Source organism: Cetorhinus maximus, chromosome 4 (genome assembly GCF_964194155.1).
Source record: "Cetorhinus maximus chromosome 4, sCetMax3.hap1.1, whole genome shotgun sequence".
In the NCBI taxonomy this organism is placed as follows: Eukaryota; Metazoa; Chordata; class Chondrichthyes; order Lamniformes; family Cetorhinidae; genus Cetorhinus; species Cetorhinus maximus.
In genome coordinates this window covers 12,861,345-12,880,608 of record NC_135882.1, presented here as the reverse complement: position 1 = coordinate 12,880,608, position 19,264 = coordinate 12,861,345, and the positions used below count along the sequence as shown (strand labels likewise).

At 44.3% G+C, this 19,264-nt stretch overlaps 1 protein-coding gene across 1 annotated transcript in view; it reads left to right on the top strand.

Annotated features, from left to right (window-relative positions):
- The window catches only part of bmp6 (bone morphogenetic protein 6), a 127,391-nt gene that overhangs the window by 105,519 nt on the left and 2,608 nt on the right, over nucleotides 1-19,264 (top strand). The window contains exons 5-6 of the mRNA XM_078539942.1: nucleotides 3,007-3,083; nucleotides 17,434-17,544. Of these exons, the coding sequence (XP_078396068.1) occupies nucleotides 3,007-3,083; nucleotides 17,434-17,544 (188 nt within the window). The remainder of the gene's footprint in view (nucleotides 1-3,006; nucleotides 3,084-17,433; nucleotides 17,545-19,264) is intronic.

The following is a 19,264-nucleotide window of genomic DNA, read 5'->3' as shown; positions in this document are numbered from 1 at the left end:
CATTCCTCCTTCCTCCCTCCCCACTCAGGTGGTTGTAAAAGATCCCACAGCACAATTTCAAAGAAGAGCAAGGGAGATATCCCCGCTCATTCAAGTTACCCCTCAATAAACATCACAAAAACATTTTATCTGGTCATTATCACATTGCTGTTTGTGGGAGCTTGCTGTGCGCAAATTAGCTGCTGTGTTTCTTACATTAAAAACAGTGACTACACCTCAAAAGTACTTCATTGGCTGTAAAGTGCTTTGGGTGTTCTGTGAAAGGTGCTGTATCATTTTTTTTGTTCTACATAAACTAAAGCTATTTAGGATCTAAGCTAATGAAAGCAATGGATGGCTGCTTTCTGTGTGTTTGTTAGCATGTCAAAGGGGGTAATTTGCCTTTCAGCTGGGCAATGGATTTGTACACTGGGAATGGCTGTAGTGGTAACCTTGGGCAACAGCAGCTGAAATGAGATTATGTTTGATAAAACCTGGGATAAACTAGTAATACAAACTAATACTCTGGTATAGGACAAGGAAGAGCTTAAGTAAATCAATCAAGTTTAACCTTTTTTTAAAAAAAAAATCACTCAACGTTAAAAGAAATATTTTAAGGAAAAAACAGCTGAACATGCGTGGTGAGTAGATTACCAAGGATCAGTAAGCACATGTTCTTTAACAAGACCATATAAACCACTAGGATTGTCCTATCACAAAGGGGGAACTAGAAAGGTGCACAGCTATTGAAGTCAAAATGAAATGCCACAGAAAGAATCTTTTTCCTCCAATTGAGATCCTTATGGATCAAAATGGGCTCGAAACCAAAGATAAATTTAAAAGTACTTGATGACGATACATCCATCAAAGTAGATTCTAGAAGCATGCCACCCATCGTAAGAGGTCCCACTGTTGGCAAGCCAGTCTAGTACCTAATTTCAGGAAAGTTGATGAAGCAAATCCTGGATAACAGATTCATTCATTATATATCAATCATCCGGAGCAAAATTGAGTATAACTTTTTTTTAAAGTTCTAGAAAGTGCTGCCAGCTTGGTTTGAGGCAGAGAGGCATTCACAGGGTCACAGAATTTTAGTGGCACAGAAGGAGACCATTTGGCCCATCATGTCTGCACCGGCTCTCCAAATGAGCATTATGACCTAGTGCCTTTGCCCTGCCTTTTCCCCGTACCTCTGCACATTGTTTCTATTCGAATAATCATTTAATGCCCTCTTGAATTCCTCAATTGAACCTGCCTCCACCACACTTCCAGGCAGTGCATTCCAGACCCGAACCACTCGTTGTTTTGAAAAAGTTTCCCCTCATGTCACATTTGCAATTGTCACATTGACACCATCTTGACTTTTTTGAGGGATGTGATATCCTAAGCGGGCATTCAAAAACCCAATGCTAACTGTTTACCTAGCCTCTCAAACCTTTGAGTCAAGTTGCACCTGAACGGTTGCTACAGAAACCTATGTTAGTCATATTCTAGATAAAATACCTGAAATTACAGATTGACGTGGTGGGGGCAGGAAGACATCCAAGTAACAAGAATGGAGTTGAGCAGGAAACAGTACTGGTGCCCTTTCTATTTCTGATCTACACGATTGAGTTGAATCTGAGCCTAAGTGTAAGTTTGTTAAATTCACAAGTGATGCTGTACTAAATGGTGGAGTGGGATGCAGTAGGCCCGAGAAAGAGAAAACTGAAGAATTACGAAGAATTCGCACAAGTATTCCAGAAGCGTTCAGACTTAATGACCGGTGAAATTAGAGAGAGATAATTTAAGAGACAAGGTCTTAAACATTGCTGGAGAGGGTGGAAGAGATCTGAGAGTCAAGATAGACCCAATGCTGACTCATGTCGAATCCTTACAGAGCGGCAGTTATCAGATTTGCCAAATGAATGCACTTTAAGACTGAGGCTAGCTTGATGAAGCTATATGAGTGCTTTTGTGGAGGAAGCAACTTCGATGCTGTCACTTAGACACAAGAAAACATTAAGGGCAGGATTTTTAGACTGGCGGGCAGGCCCAATCGGCGGGTTCGGGATCGGCCGGGGAGTGGATCGCCGACCGTGAATTCACGCTGGGCTGGCCAATTAACGGCCAACCAGCATGAAGGGCGTGCAGAAAGGCTCAGCACTGCTGGGGTGGGGGTGGGAGGAGGGCGAGCGCTGAAGTCAGTGCGGGCTGAACGACCTATAATAAAGGGCACAGAAACCGGAAAGAAGTGTCCAAGTTTCATAATCAGTCACCTGAAAATGTAGGTAATGTAGTCCACCGAAATTTATTTTCATTTTAATTTATCACGGAAACCTCACCCGGTCCATGGATGAGGTTTCCTGCAAAATGTAAAGGCCACCTGGCCGATTCACCCGCCCGCCAGCCGTAACATTGGACGGGCAGTGAAAAATCTCTGCTAATTGCGCCATTAACGGGCTTAATTTTCGGCGGGCGCTCCTCAGAGCTTAGCGCACGCCCGCCGGCCAAAATATCGCGAGAGTGCGTGATGCCATCGCCTGATGTCATCACGCGCTATTTCACGCTCGAGCGGGTCGGGCATGTGCCCACATGTCGAGCGAAAAATCCTGCCCTAAGTTTTGGAAATGATGCTGAGTAGGACCACAGGATTATTGGAGAATGTTGAGACAAACTGACTCCAGCTTTGAAAGGCAACAAATGAGAGGGACCTTTTGTAGAGATGTGTGAGATATTGTGGGCTGGAAGTGGTTAATGCCAAATACTATATCAAATTGCACCATGGCTGCAGGGCAAGGGGTCTTGGGTACAGACTGTCAATGGGAAAGTTAAGGACTGGGCATTGGGGAAAAAATTTTCCAGTGATTAATACCTGGAATCAATTTTTGTGTAGAATCACAGAAGTCAAAACGCAGGTCAATTCGAGGGGCATTTGGTTGCTGTGAGGATGTTTTCGCTTTAAGTACAAGATGGGCCAAAGAGCATCCCTCCTGCGTACTTAACTTTGTGGCTATTCATTTAATTTAATTTTATTTCTTCTAACAGAATACAACACCAGTGACCAGCGACAAGCTTGCAAAAAGCATGAACTCTATGTGAGTTTTCGGGACTTAGGATGGCAGGTAAAAAAACACAACACTTCTTTTTCCCCCCATTTTGTACATCGCTTCTGATTTTGGCATTGGTGATGCTGGAGACTCCGGTGTCAGATATGCTTTTGCCAGCCATGCTTAGTAACATTATTAGAAGTTTGAGGGAAGAAAGTATTTTCAGACCCGTGACTAAAAACTATCGTCTGCCACTTTCTTTAACCTGCATCTCAACTCCAGAAAAAACGCTTGCATAATAAATAAAGTCAATTCACACATACATTCAGGGAACTAAGCAGCTAGTTGGAACTTATAATTCCATACTTTTGCACCTCTTTGTTCACATAATTAAAGGCCTTGTAAGTCATATACACCACAGAGCAAAAATGCCCATTAAACACAAAATTCTGATTGGCTTAAACACTCATCAATTAAAGAAATAATGGTCCATGTGTCCCAAGTGCCTAAATGGAATCAGTGGGAAAGCACCTAAGAGGGAAGTAGTACATTCGGCCCATCGAGCCTGCTCTGTCATTCAAATCGATCATGGCTGATCTTTTACCTCAACTCTACCTTCTTGCACTATCCCAATCTTGCTTAATTCCTTTTAGTATCTAAAAACCATTGATCTCTGACTGGAATGTACTCAACAACTAAGCATGCACACCTACTAGTGTAGGTAGAATTCCAACGATCCACAATCATTTGAGTGAAGAAGTTTCTCCTCCATTCTGTCCTAATTGGTCAGCCCCTTATTCTGAGACTGAGAACCCTAGGTCTAGACTCACCAACCAGGGGAAACATCCTTCTAGCAACTATGCTGTCACACCCCTTTTATAATTTTATGTTTCAATGAGATCACTTCTCATTTTTCCAAATTCTAGGAAATATAGATCTTGTCTTTAAGAAGCCAGCTGTTGAAAGAAAGATGTGCATCTATATAGCACTTCTCATAAACTCAATGTCCCAAAGTTCTTTACAGCCATTAGCTACTTTTGAAGTGTAGTCACCTTTTTAATGTAGGAAACACGGCAGACAATTTGTGCACAGCAAGCTCCCACAAACAGCGCTGTGATAATGACCAGATGATCTGGTCCTGTGATGTTGGTTGAGGGATAAACATTGGCCAGAGCATTGGGGATAGCTCTCCTGCTCTAAGGGTGTGGTACCTGGAGTACACTGGCTCTACAATCCATACATGACCCAGATTCGAAACCGCTGGGCTATAACCTACCGATTGGTAATGATTTTCACCCTAAAAATTGAGGAGCCCAGTTTGTTCAGAAAGCCACAGCTGTTAATGGTTGGAAACACCTCAGAGCAGAGGGACACAATTGACCTGTGCATTATGGCCTGCCAAAACCACTGCCAAACTGATCACCGCCTCAAAACCGATGTCAACCACAGTCGCCCGATTGCCCTCCATGCTGGCTGCAACCCTTGCCCATTACAGCCCCTATCCCCCTGTAAAGATTTACCTGAGGTTTCTGTCAGTGATGAAGAAGCCTGAAATCTGAAGCCCTGTAGCTGGTGACTTGCTTGAGAATGCCCAGCAGGCGTCTGCACCTCACTTAAGTGAGATCTGAGGCCCAATTTTGTGCGCAGCTCAGGCCTACCTGTTCAAGCACCCAGCAGAAAATATTGTCTGGCTCCTATCTCTCGATGCCTTTTAATGTGTCTCCCCGACCTTGTCTATTTGCAGGGCTGCAATGATGCTTACAGAACCCTGTGCTTGCAAGCGAGGTGTTGACTCTGAACCAGTTTGCTTGCTTGCTTTTCCTCTCATGGCTTACCTTCCCAATCCTCTCAGTTGCATCTGCCACTTCCCCAGCCCTTCCCTCTACCCCTAGCTGCTCCTGTATTTCCAGCAGACCTGCCCTAGATTTGATCGGAAACTGAACTCTCAATCCTCAGCATCACTGCCCTTGTCACAGATGACTGTAGTGCTTCAATCACAAATCGAATTTGGGTTTTATTTTGACCTTCTTTTGTAAAGTTTCTTCTGTTTGGTTTTACTATTGTAGGAATAATTTCAGGGCATCAAAAGATTTTTACGTTTTGGGGGCTCTTTGAGTAGGCCTATAACAATGTGCATACATTCACCTCTGGGCAAAGGGACAAGGCAGAATTTGAGAATCAAATTATTTACATTGTTAGCATCAGGATTCAATTTTTGGTTTAATCTTTCAATGGGAATTCATTGAGTGTCAGACTGTGTACGTTTTGTGCCTTGTTGGGCTCTTGGTGTATGATCCTTAAGCCTGGTCCTTTCCCAATCTGCTGATTGCTCACTCTCTATTTTCACCAACATTTATTAAAGAAGGATTGACAATGCTCTCCGGCAAGTAATAATGCTTATGTGTATGTTAATATGTAGTAGGTTACTCAGTGGTGTCCGTGACGCTAAAATTGATTGGTGCCCTGCATTAGGAAGAAGAAAGTTGACCAAGGTTCCTGCTGTTAATTGTCTTGCAATTTGATAGAGGTGCACAAAAGATTATGACAGGTTTTGATAAAGCAGGCAAAGAAAATTGGCTCCTACTTGCTGATACATACAAGGACTAGTAGACTCGGGTTTTGGGTGAGAGGTGCAGGGTGGGTGGGGTGGGGGGATTGCGAGGAAGAGCTTTTTTAAGCAGAGAGTAGTAAAGACCTGCCCATGAGGGTGATGGAAATGGAGATGGCGAATGATTTCAAAAGGAATTTGGGTGGGCACTTGAGGGAAATAAACTTGCAGGGATAGAGCACGGATTCAGTAACTGACTGACTGACTGGATTGCTGTACAGAGAGCCAGCATGGAATCGATGGGCCAAATGGCATCCTCCTGTGCCAACATGACTCTAATTGCTGTTGGAAGGTGCTTTTATGAACACATTGCATTCTCAGCTGTGATCCTGTGTCCCTGCCCTGTCCTGCCATAAAATGCCTGCTAGCACAAACTCACTAATGGGAGTCAAAGGCAGGGTAGTTGAGGTTATTTTGCACCAATGGAATCGGATCCCAGCAAAGGATCAACATCTGGAGAAGAAATGAAACCTGTCAAGAAGGATAAAGAAATAACATATACAGTAACAGTGACATATACAGTAACAGTGACATATACAGTACCTTCAACAGCCTGTGCTTTTATACAAACAGCTTTAATTATAAAAGAGGACTTTCCTCATTTGAATGTGCGTATGGTTAATCCATTACAAATGTTCATTAACTGTTTTTTGCCCAGCTTATATTATCTCTCCCAATTACCAAAAAGTAGTATAAGACTATATTCTTCCGTCAATGAAAAGTCAAGGCTTTAAGAAGGTTTCAGATGCCATTTCTGAGGGGATCCTATTAATTTTGTATTGACGGCCAGGGAGCCAAATAAGGTTGTTGAAGTTCTACCTGTCATCATTGCTAACCTGAGCCACTCCACTCCCTCCTATGACTGAGCATGCAGCCAGAAAGCCCCCAGTTTGATTCCTGCTCCCTGCTGACTTAGCTGGTATTGTAATTGGAGAGAGAGACTTGGTCTCTTCACTCCTGTGCTAAGGATGGGGAAGGCAGAATCAACCAGGCTTCCTGCTCCTGATTACTGTTCAGTGACCTCTGCTGGAAAGTGAATAAGTCTGGACACTGGATGAGAATCGGAACTTGGCTGTGAGGCATCTTTGGCGAATAGCCAGTTGACACTCAATGTCTTAAGCTCATACGTGAATAACGTACATAGCAGTTCCTGACTCCTGTGGAGCTATTCCCGCAGGAGTTGGTGTCTTTGTCAGGGCTGAAAATTAATAGTGCAGAGGGGGCCACTGCAATGTTCTGTTCTCATAAAAAGTGGTATGATTCTAATCCAGGAATCCGTTGTTTAATTTGTTCTGTTCACGCATCAGGTCATACCAACAGTATATTGGGGATATAATTTGACTATCAACTCAGACCCTAACTGTAAATCTCAGCCAAACAAAGTCATGGACAAACCCAAGAGCAAATTCCTTCAATTTTAACTTTGATTTTCAATGGTAACAGGGCTGCCAGGAGCTGCAGCATAGCAAGAGGACAAGATGAGGAGATAAACAGAATCGAGCAGAAAGCTGATGAAAGGTTAAAGATGTAAACTTACTACACTAGTAAGGAACTGCGTTGGAGCTTTTAGCAGTGATTCTGAAACAGGAATGGTGCAGATGTGAACCATTCAATCTTTTCAGGTGCCATGTTTTACAATGTCAGCGTTCATGGCTTTCCAACTTTCACGGTCCTTGATAAGAGCCAATATCTTGGTGGTGTTCTCAAATCTTCTACCTCTTCTGCTTCTTAAACTGTCGGTGGTTCCCTTTGTCTCCCTCTTGTTTTGCAGCCCTCAATTTTACCAGTTGTTCTAGTTTCTCTCTCCTAAGTATGTGCCCAAAGAACTAGTTGTCTCTTGGCCTGTCTACAGAAGTTCTTCTTGTGTACCTGCTTCCCTCAAAACTTCCCATTTAATCTCATGAGATTTAAAAGCCAACTTTGGAAATCTGGAGAAATCGAGGATTGGTACCATCTTTACAATACTAAGAAATGAAATGGTCTCCCAGCCCAATTGGCTTACAGTTCAGGATCCATGGAGGAGATGATGGCATAATGGTAATGTCAATAGACTAGTAATCCGGAGGCCCAGACTAATGCTCTGGGGACATGGGTTCAAATCCCACAATCACAGCTGATGGAATTTAAATTCAATTCCTAAATCTGGAATATAAAGCTAGTCTCAGTAATGGTGACCATGACAACAATCATTGATTGTCTTAAAAACCCATCTGGTTCACTAATGACCTTCCTTTAGGGAAGGAAATCTGCCATCCTTACTTGGTCTGGTGTATGTGTGACTCCAGACCTACAGCAATGTGGTTGACTCTTACCTGTCCTCTGAAATGGCCTAGCAAGGCACTCAGTTTCAAGGGCAATTAGGGATGGGCAACAAACGCTGGCCTTGCCAGTGATGTCCACAACTCATGAAAGAATAAAGAATGTATAATGCATACTGCTACCTGTGAGAAGCCCTGAAAGACCTAGTGACAGAGAAGCTTTAACTGGAAACTTTGAGGAAGTTATGAGGGAAAGATCATGCAGAGGTCCCAGCCAGGATTGATTGTTTATACCCCAGGAGAAACTTTGAATCAGCCAGTAATCTAAATATTTTTCAAATTCTTTCACGGGATGTAGGCATCGTGGGCTAGGCCAGCACTTATTGCCCATCCCTAATTGCCCTTGAGAAGGTGGTGATGAGCTGCCTTCTTGAACTGCTGCAGTCCATGTGGTGCCGGTACACCCACAGTGCTGTTAGGGAGGGAGTTCCAGGATTTTGACCCAGTGACAAAGAAGGAACAGCGATATATTTCCAAGTCAGGATGGTGAGTGGCTTGGAGGGGAATTTCCAGGTGGTGGTGTTCCCTTGCATCTGCTGCCCTTGTCCTTCTAGGCGGTAGCTGTCCTGGGTTTGGAAGGTGCTGTCTAAGGAGCCTTGGTGAGTTCCTGCAGTGCGTCTTGTAGATGGTACACACTGCCGCTACTGTGGGTTGGTGGTGGAAGAAGTGAATGTTTGTGGATTGGGTACTAATCAAACAGACTGCTTTATCCTGGATGGTGTCAAGCTTCTTGTGTGTTGTTGGAGCTGCACTCATCCAGGCCAGTGGAGAGTATTCCATCACACTCCTGACTAGTACCTTTTAGATTGTAGACAGGCTTTGGGGAGTCAGGAGGTGAGCTACTCGCTGCAGGATTCCTAGCCCTTGACCTGCTCTTGTAGCCACATTATTTATATGGCTAGTCCAGTTCAGTTTCTGGTCAATGGTAACCCCTAGTATGTTGATAGTGGGGGAAATTCAGCAATGGTAATGCCATTGAATGTCAAGGGACAACGGTTAGATTCTCTCTTGTTGGAGATGGTCATTGCCTGGCACTTGTGTGAAGTGAATGTTACTTGCCACTTGTCAGCCCAAGCCTGGACATTACCCAGGTCTTGCTGCATTTGGACATGAACTACTTCAGTATCTGAGGAGTCGCGAATGGTGCTGAACATTGTGAAATCTTCAGCAAACATCCCCACTTCTGACCTTATGATGGAAGGAAGGTCGTTGATAAATCAGCTGAAGATGGTTGGGCCGAGGACACTACCCTGAGGAACTCCTGGGAATGAGATGATTGGCCTCCAACAGGCACAGCCATTTTCCTTTGTGCTAAGTATGACTCCAACCAGCAGAATGCTTTCCCCCTGATTCCCGTTGACTCCAGTTTTGCTAGGGCTCCTTGATACCAGACTCAGTCAAATGCTGCCTTGATGTCAAGGGCTGTCACTGTCCTCTCACCTCTGGAGTTCAGCCCTTTTGTCCAGGTTTGAACCAAGGCTGTAATGAGGTCAGGAGCTGAGTGGCCCAGGTGGAACCCAAACTGGCTATCAGTGAGCAGGTTATTGCTAAGCAAGTGTTGCTTGATGACCCCATCACTTTACTGATGATTGAGAATAGACTGGTTGGGCGGCAATTGGCCGGGTTAGATTTGTCCTGCTTTTTGGACAGGGGCGCGGCCCTGTAAGGATATGTGTGCAAACTGGTGCTAACAGTGAACATTGCACAAATATTGAGTTAGGGGTTGAAATCAGCTAAGGCCTGATTCCCTCCTCCACCCCATTCCGAGTCCCACAATCTTCTGAGATGGGAGAAATCCTGGTCAGTTTAGGGGGAGATATAGTGTGGGAAAATTTCTCTCCTACTCCTTAAGGAAAACTCCAGGTGACTGCGGTGACTATTAATCGCTCAAATGCCAGTTCAGAAAGAAAGTTGATCATTGTCCTCTCAGACCTTGCCTGTTTATGGCAAGTTAAAATGTTCTTGTAGCAAACGAACTGAGCTTACAAGTTATTGTTTGGGAATGAACTGAGCTCATATCTGCGAGAAGCAGACACTAGGTCCAGATGCTTAACAACAGAATAATGTTCAGGGACAAGGCCAGATTGTATGTAATTAGGCCCTGGCCTAATTATAGGGCTAGCAGTCAGGGTGTTTTCTCGGTGTCTTGATCACCCACCCACAACTGGAAGCCAAGGTCCTGTTGGCTCAATTCCAGGGCAGCCAGGTTGTATAATTACTGACTGTTTACATACTAATACTGTTAGCATAATTAGGGCTAATCTTTCTACAGAACCTCACCATCTGAAATCTGGCTTTTCACAGTAGGCACAAGCTTACAAAGAGTGTCCCTGGGTGAGCCTTATCCACAACTATTTCAAATTGTCCCCTTCGCAAACAACTATAGGAAGCCCATGATAACGGCACACGTCAGTAACCTCTACCAGAAGGTGATGACTTTGTGAAAGGAAGTACTCAACTGTTACTGTTTTTCCCATGAATTCAGTATGCATTTCTCTTTGTTTTAAATGTCAGCCTGGCTCCATTGGTAGCACTCTCTCTCCTCTGAGACACTGTGTTCAAGTCCAACACCAGGGTTTGCATCAGCCATGATTTTTGTGCTCTGCAGCACTGAGGGAGTGCTGCACTGTTGGACCTTTGGGTGAGACGTTAAGCCGAGGCCCCATCTGCTTGCTCAGATGGATGTACTAGGTCGCACGGCACTATTTCGAAGAAGGGCAGGGGAGTTAACCGGAGTCCTGGCCAATATTTAGCCCACGATCAGCATCACAAAACAGATTATCTGCCCATTATCGCACTCATGTTTTTGGGAGCTTGCTGTACACAAATTGGCTGCTGTGTTTCCCAGATTTCAACAGTGACCACGCTTCAAAATGATTTAATTGGCTATCAGGTGTCCAATGGCTGTGAAAATTGCCATATAAATAAAGTCTGTCTTTTTTTTCTTTCCCACCATTCTTTTCAATTTTGCGTAACCCAATTTGATAATTTAATCCCTTAATTGTGAAACTTCAATCAAATCTCTTTCAGGCTTGCATTTCTCTTAACTAAAATAGCCTCAACTCTCGTAGCCTATCCTAACACTCGCTGGCATTAATGATTTAGGAATCCAATGAAAACTGTCCCAGTTTGCAAATATTTAACTGGAGAGGCAAGTTGATTGAATAGGAAGAAATAGTCAGGGAGCTACAGAAGAATTTAGGTAAAATCTGCAAATGGGAAAATCAGTGGCAGATGATATGCAGTTCAAATAAGTGTGATAAATATGCTATGGGCGGAATTTAATGCCCCCACCCTGGAGGAGAGTTCAAAGGTGGGAGAGGCTGTTTAAATCAGGTGGGAGGGTGCAAGGTGGAGATCTGGCTACCCTCCTAAGTCCCCACCACCGCCCCCAAACCTCTCCCAACCAAGCTCTGGGTGGGAAGGTGAAAGTTGGCCTTCTCGTCCAGACGGCATTGAGGCCCTTAGGTAGCCACTATGTGAGGAAGCTGGCATTTGGAAGGAATGGCATGGGAAGGCAACACCTGCCTTTGCTGTTGATGCCCCTCCCCCACTCCCTTTCCAGCACCCCCACATTGTCCTCATCCTGCCCCACTTGCCTCTCTGAAGATCCAGTGGCAACCTGTGATGAAGACCTCTGATTGGCCAGCAACTCTCGGGTGGGATTCCCACCCTGTTCGGGACTTAATTCAACAGGAGGCCCAACACTGTCCAGGTAAGATCCTGGTTCTCACAAAGTTGCAGCAGGCCTTCCGAAAATGGTTGGCACCACTTTCCCAACCAGTGGACATTCACACACCCTTCCTCGAACATTAAATCCTGTTCTATGGCTGGGGTTGGAAAAAGCTATATGTTGAGTAGAAGGGAATTGGGGATGATGGTAAACTTACGTTTGGAGTCATTATTGAGTAGCAAAGTGTGCCAAATGTTTCACTATATTGCTTAATTAGTTCAGTTTAAGTCAAAGTGTCATACTAAAACTACAACAGCCTGCATTTATATGGAGTCTTTAATGTAGTGAAATGTCCAAATGAGTATTTGGACAGGCAACCAAAAGTTCAGTTAAAGAAGTAGGTTTTAAGGTTTTAAAACCATACAATGCCCTTGTCAGACTACACCCTGATCACTAATATATAAAGGGCTATATTTCCAATTCTGTGGACCTTTCAAAATGGCAGACAGGACCTGGATACAGAGGTCCCGTCCCCATTTCCAACAGTTCAATTTTTTGTGAGCTGGGAGAAGGGGACGGTGTGTGATTCACAAAAGAATGGAAACCCCAATTCAGCAGGGCCATCTAATCTCAGTGCTAAGTTCAAACAGACCACGTTTTGGCTGCTGTAAGGGCTTTAACCCATAATGTGGGAGTCACAAATTGATGGGGGTAGATATAAATGCCCTTGATGGGCAGATAAAGTCTAAGTGTCATGATCTGAAGTTTTTTTTAATGTACCCCTGCTCTTTAACCATGAAAAATGTAGGCCAAATTTGCTAGCCAAAGTTGAAAAAAAAAACCTTTGCTGAACTGCTTTGATTGACAGGCCATCTGGTGTAGGTTAGAAAAAAAATTACCCCTGACCATGCACTTTCAATAGAGTTTCAATGTTGATGTTTCCCCAAGGGGTGTTATTATGAATGTCTGGCTGAGTTTCATAAGCTACAATTATCTCAGCATGGGGTTCTGAGTTCACAGCTTGGCAGTTCAAAGAGTCTCTTAAAGAATTAGCCTTTTTTGATGAAGGGCCTAAATATAAGTTTGTTTTAATGAGCGATTAACCACTTGAGATTTAAAAGCTTTGAATGGGTTCCTGAAATGGGACGTCTTTTTCCCTATCAAGTGTGTATGAGTGAGATAGTTGTATTAGATTGTTAGAAATGATTTTTTCATCTCCATATGGTCGCTGAGGTCTGCCCAATGGTGGTTACTGAATGAGTGGCTATGGAGGTGGTATGGGGCTGTGAGGGGGCATGATGGGCATGGCGGTATGAGGGGGCATAGGGTGGGTGGAGATGTGAATTGGCTTGGAGGTGGAATGGGAGGTTATGAGGGGCCATGGGGAGTGGGTGGGGGGAGGTGAGGGTCTAACAGCGTCTAAAGCTACTGGGGAAAGTTCCAGAGAAATAAGGCGGGCTTTCTAGCCAGCCTGTCTCAGCATTCGTCCGCCCCCATGGTCAGCAAGAACTGCTTCCAGGGTCAGCGGGTACAACTGTATCCTGCACCCCCACCGCCCTAGAGCGAAAATTGGCTCCAACAGGGCCCTTTAAACCAAGGTGGGTTGCCGAGTCAGGAAATTTCCCGACTCGAGCTACCTGCCTTGGTAGCACAAGTCCAGCCTAAAGAGTCTATCACCCATTTGGCAAGGACGAGCTGAGCAAGTAGCACATTCCTGGGCCAAATTGGGAAATCTCTCAAGCATTCGTTTCCAGAGAACTAATGTTAATGTGCTACCTGAAGTAAATTTTTCCCATGTTTAGGGGGAGGGCTGTGCACAACCACGCATGCGCACACGCACACGCATGCCACAGACACCGCAGACACACAGACGCATTGGCAGGCAAGCAGAAATACTAGTTACTACTTCTACCCCCAGATGTTGTGGACCACAATCTCTGTGTTAAGTGCTCTTAGATGGAGGAGGTCATCCCTTAAGAGAAAATTTCTTCAAAAAATGAAGGTGATACCTTTTCCCTAACTTGGTCTTCCTCACTCAGTAGAATGATGAGGATCCATGCCTATATGTCTGTCTGTTGATATCTAATGGCAGAGAAAGGGGGGAGGTGTTGTTCCCAAGTGCTATGGCAATGGGAATGGAAAGGTGAGTTTGGGCCTAAGTTAGTCTCGATTAACATGTTAATTGGAACAAACATACATCAGGAGTCTCGTGAAATTATCTGCTACCCTGGCCAATATTCTTCATCAAGCATCATGGCAAAAACCAAATTGCCTGGTCAATCGAATTGCCATTTTTGTAAAGTTGCTGTGTGGAATAAGACTGTATCCATCTGCACAACAGTGCACTTCAAAGCAATACAGTTAAATAGTACTTGGTCACATTATTTCAGAAATAGCTCAGCAGACTTCACATTGAAAGAATTTTAGATATCTCGATTTGCCCCAAGGTGAATCTGCTGTGTCCAAGTAGCAGCATCTCGTCAGCCACTTGTAGTTTTGCTGATGGCTCTTATGAATCCTAACAGTCCCTTAAATCGATTACCTCTTTCCCCACCCGCCCAAATAACAGAGCCCCCGCAGCTCTCTGCTTCACTAAGTGGGTACATCAGCACTGGGTTTGTTACTGAGCTATGTGGAAAGGGATGACCCAGCTTTCATTCCTGACCCGCTCTGAGTTAACTGATCACAGAGAGGGAGGCGATAGGAATTCTGCAATTGGCCTTCACGCCCATATGTTAAGGAGAGGAGGGTGGGCACGGGGAATCAGTTCATTCCTGCCTCTGCATGCTATCCAGTGATTCGTGCGTGGAGGTAGCAGTTGAGTTTTGGCAGAGCAAGATTCAGCTTTGATGCTCTCCAGGAATGAGCAGCCCGCTCAGGACTGGAAAAAGTGTCAAAAATGATGCCCTTTGTGAGTGCAATGTTGAACCAAGAGCCTTTTTGCTTTTTTGTTAATGATCACACCAACCCATCCGATCTCGCTAAACGGTACAAAGAGTAGCAATCTTTCCTGCTCTACTTAGGCCAACTTTTTGCCCTCAATCAACAGTTTAAAAAAAGCAAATTAAACAGTCAATCACTTCATTATTGGATGTTAGTGGAAGGCTGCTTTGTTTGCATTTACTGTGCTTCAAAGGGTGAGGTGCTTTTAAAGTAATAAGGCACTATGTAAACTTTATTTACTATTAGTTGATCAACTCATGGAGTTGCTCAAAGATTTATACTGAGTGGGTTCTTCTCTTTGCCCATTGTTGATGAGCAGTGATCAGTGTTTCATGATTGGTTCTTAGATTCTCCTTTAAAACCTTCCTTCGCCTGCTGTGTGCTTATTCCCTGTCCCTTCCCCCCTCAATATTCATTTCATAAATCCTTCTTTTCGCATCACTGTTATGTTATGGCTTGAATTGCTGTACATCCGTTGTTTGCAGCTTTGTATTTGCTTCCCTCAATTGTTTATTTCAAAGATTAATGTTGGACCTTCATCCTGAAGCTGCACTGCATGGACCACCAGATATATAAAAAAAATTCTTCAGCCTACTGTCCAGGGCACACTTAAACTTTATATGTTCATAGAATCACAGGATGAAATAGTGCAGGAGACCATTCAATCCATTGTGTCTGTGCTAGCTCTTTGGTAGAGCAATCCACTTTATCCCACTCTGCTGCTTTTTCCCTATGGCCAACAACTTTCTTTTCCCTCCAAATATTTTTCCAATTCTCTTTTGAAAGTTGCTGTTGTACCAGTGCTCGCTGTCCCTTCAGGCAGTGCATTCCAAATCCTCATAACTTGCTACATTAAGAAAATGTTTTATGCTGTTTCGATGCAGCTGGCTCGTACAACACTTTATCCCTGCCACTAAGAGAAAACTGTCTTAAATAAAAAGCTTTCTTAAAAACCAAACCTTTTTTAGCTAACCGGCTCCACTTAAATATATTTTAAAAATTCATCCTAAGTCTGGGGGTTAAAAGCAGTCACTTCACCTTTATTATTCATTTATATTGTTATAGTAAATGTAGTATTTTTACTATCTGTTTATATTATTATATTATACTCTATTTTTAAAACACTAGTTTAGTCGCATTTTTTAAGTGCCTAAATTGTGTAAAGAAATGCCATTTTGTGACCAGGTGCGCTCACACGGATGTTAATGAGACCCAGTGGGGTTCTTGGCCCTCATGGATCAATTGACAGATGGGTTCCTAATGTTTCTTATGAATTGTGCATAATGATGTTGTGATGTGATGTTGTGATAGTGATATAGTGATGTTATTTTTTGAGATTATAACGTGATTGCGGGACCTGGAACTCAATATTCTCTTTGGTTTGACATTAATGCAAGGTTCACTGCAGCACTAGAAGGGGGTCTGACTTTTACTTGGCAGTTTGCCCCTTAGGGTGGCACTCAAACTGTTTACAGTGCTCCCCAATGCAATGCTGGTAAGAAGTATGCCCACATCCTGCCCCATATTTCTCCCACCCATCCCCACCCCAGTTTGCTTTAATTTTAAACACAAAACTCAGGAAATTGGCTTGTTTTACCTCGTTTGTTGCTCTCATTCCTTCTGAATCCATCAACTCATACCCATTAAGGTGTGTCTTTGACCTTCCCCTCTTTACATCTCTTCCTTGCCGTCTGCCTCATCTACCTTATGACATGCCTCTCCCTTCACTGCTTTTTCTTCTCCATCCCTTCTCCCCTCTTTGCCTCCAGTCTCTCTGTGTTTCTCTATCTCATTCTTTCCTCGTTCTTCACTTTCATTGTATTTCATTCATTCTTCCCTTCCATCTGCTACACTCCTTCAATCCCCCTTCTTTCACCTTCACCTTCTCCAACACTTTCCTCCATGCACCCTCACTGCTTTCCCTAACCTCATCCTCTTCTTTTCCCCCTCTTCAGTGACCCTCTCACCTGCTTCTCTTTATCTGGCTTTTCCTTTTGCAGATTTCACTATTCCCGTTCCTATTGGGATTTTGCTTTTTCCCCCTCTCTGGTTTGCTCCTGCCCTCTCTCAGTAAACAGGAAGTGGTCTTGAAATGATCACTTGCAGATCAGGCTGTCACTCCCTCTCGGGGATGGACTGGGGTTAGGGGCGGTAGGTGCAATGGAGTCAGCTGGGCTTCCTGCTAAAAAAAGACCCCACCCTTATACAGTGGAATCATGGCCCAGCTGTTGAGACTGAGTCAGAGGGGCCACAGATATCCTTGACTGTGCAGAGGGTGACAAGATACAGTGAAAGACTCCAATTGCAGTCCATTCGAAAGAACACAGTGAGCCCTGATGCAGTATTGGCAGTATTCATAGAATGATTTTTTAAATTAGTTTTTATTATTTATATTATTATAGTATATTTAGTATTTTTACTATTTGTTTATATTTTTATACTATGTTCAGTATTTTTAACGCACTAGTTTCGTCACATTTTTAAGTGCCTAAATTGTGTAAAGAAATGCCATTTTGTGACCAGTTGCGCTCACATGGTTGTTAATGAGACCCAGTGGGGTTCTTGGACCAGTGACAGGTGGGTTCCTAATGTTTCCCATGAATTGTATCTAAGTGATGTTATATTTTGAGATTATACATGATTGAGGGACCTGGCACTCAATATTCTCTTTGGTTTACAATGATACTGGAGGTTTTTTTCTTGGCAGAGTTTGTTTGGTGAGGAAGGTTTCAGGGGACAACAGCAGAAAATAATCACTAGAAATGAGATAAGGAGGCAAAACATTTAGCCGACAGGGAAAGAAATATACCCAGCCAACAGCTGCAAAGTATTTTTACTAAAATTATATAAAGGTTATCAATATTATGATTCTTGTTTTCAAAGGATTGGATAATAGCACCTGAAGGATATGCAGCGTATTACTGTGATGGAGAGTGCTCATTTCCTCTTAATGCACATATGAATGCCACAAACCATGCAATTGTACAGACACTGGTGAGTATAACATAACAGGCTGGATCTAACCCTATCGTCACGGCACATACCAACTGCCAGAAGTCGGCGGGGGCCTGGCACAGACAATTAGTGCAAGTAATGCGGGCTTGCTGCTGGATCTCACGGCGTGGGGGGGTGCTCTGAAATCGGAAAGCCCGCGCCACCCAGTGGCCGGGTAAGAGCTGCTGTGCCCTATTCGAAGAGCAGGCAGCCCTGGGTTAAAAGTTGGAAATCGCCTGGCGGGCTTTTTAAGAAAGTTCTGCAGTTCTCCCCCACCTGCCAGCATCTGAACTTCTGTTGCTACAGCACAAAAAGGCATCCCAAAGACCAGGGAGGAGGTTCTTCTGCCATCACACAAGATCATTCCGGTGGGGGGGGGCATTAGCAGGTTCAACTGAGGTGTCAAAGTCCAGCTCGAGGATGGAGGAGGATAGGGGGGGATGATTCCCATGCAGCCACTACCTCTCTCCTCCTTCACAGGCAGCTGCCTAAGTGTCCTCCCCTTAGGGACTCAGATCTGTGATGTCACTTTAAGGGATGACTCCTCTACCCCTCAGTCGCGCGCTTTACCCTTGCAAATTTTGAACACAGTTCTCCTGGGTTACGAATTCGCTGCCTGAGGCTCCGCCCCTCAGGATGTCAGCTCAGCAAGTTTGCACAAGGAGGAAACATCTCCGAGATCAACCCCAGTGCTCTGTGACTCAGTCTCCTGGAAGTCCAAAGGACACTCAAATTGAGTCAAGGAAGCCACATATAAAGGGCAGGGTACTGAAGCACGAGAGACACATGAGCGTCTCGCTAAATCGGAAAGGCAGGATTAAATTGTGTTGAATTTTATTTAGATGATACGCAAATGGATAATTAAGCACATCAACGAGCTTATCGCTGCTGACGGGGCAAGTTTCCCGTTTTGCTGCCTGCCCGCTGCTGACTTGATCTTTTACAGTTTTCCCACCACTGGGAATCTGACGCACCGCACAATTCTCCCGTGCCTGCACACCTACTCCACAAAATCCAACCCGGTGAAAACATTGGTTTTTTTTAAAGAACAGCCGAGGCAAAATTAAGTTTTGACCCAGGGAAGTGTGTGTTATTTTGTTGGGTTTGCATTAAAATTAAAGTCACCTTAATCTTGGATATTAAGTCGCGCTTGCTGAACCCCTGGTGAAGTCAAATGACAACAGCAATAACTTGTGTTTCTGTAGCGCCTCTTACATAATGAAATGTCCCAACACCCTTCACAGACAAAATGCGACGTCTTGCCACGTGAGATATTGGGTCAGGTGATCAAAAGCTTGGTCCAAGAGGTAGGCTTTAAGGGAATGCCTCAAGGAAGAAAGAGGCAGAGAGGTTTAGGGGGAGAATTCCAGAGTTTAGGGCCTTGGCAGTTGAAGATATAGCCACCAATGGCAGAGCAATTAATATCGAGGATGCACAAGAGGCCAGAATTAGAGGAGCACACAGATCTGAGGCCTGTAGGGCTGGAGGAGATTAGCGATAGGGAGGGCGAGGCCGTGGAGGGATTTGAAAGCCAGGATTAGAATTTTAAAATGGAGGCAAACTGGAAGCTGATGCAGGTCAGCGCGCACACGGGTGAATGGAACTCGGTGTGAGTTAGGGCAGGGGCAGCAGAGTTTCGGATGACCTCAAGTTTGTGGAGGGACAGCCTGTGGGAGGTCGGCCAGGAGAGCTTCCGAATCGTTAAGTCTCGAGGGAAGAA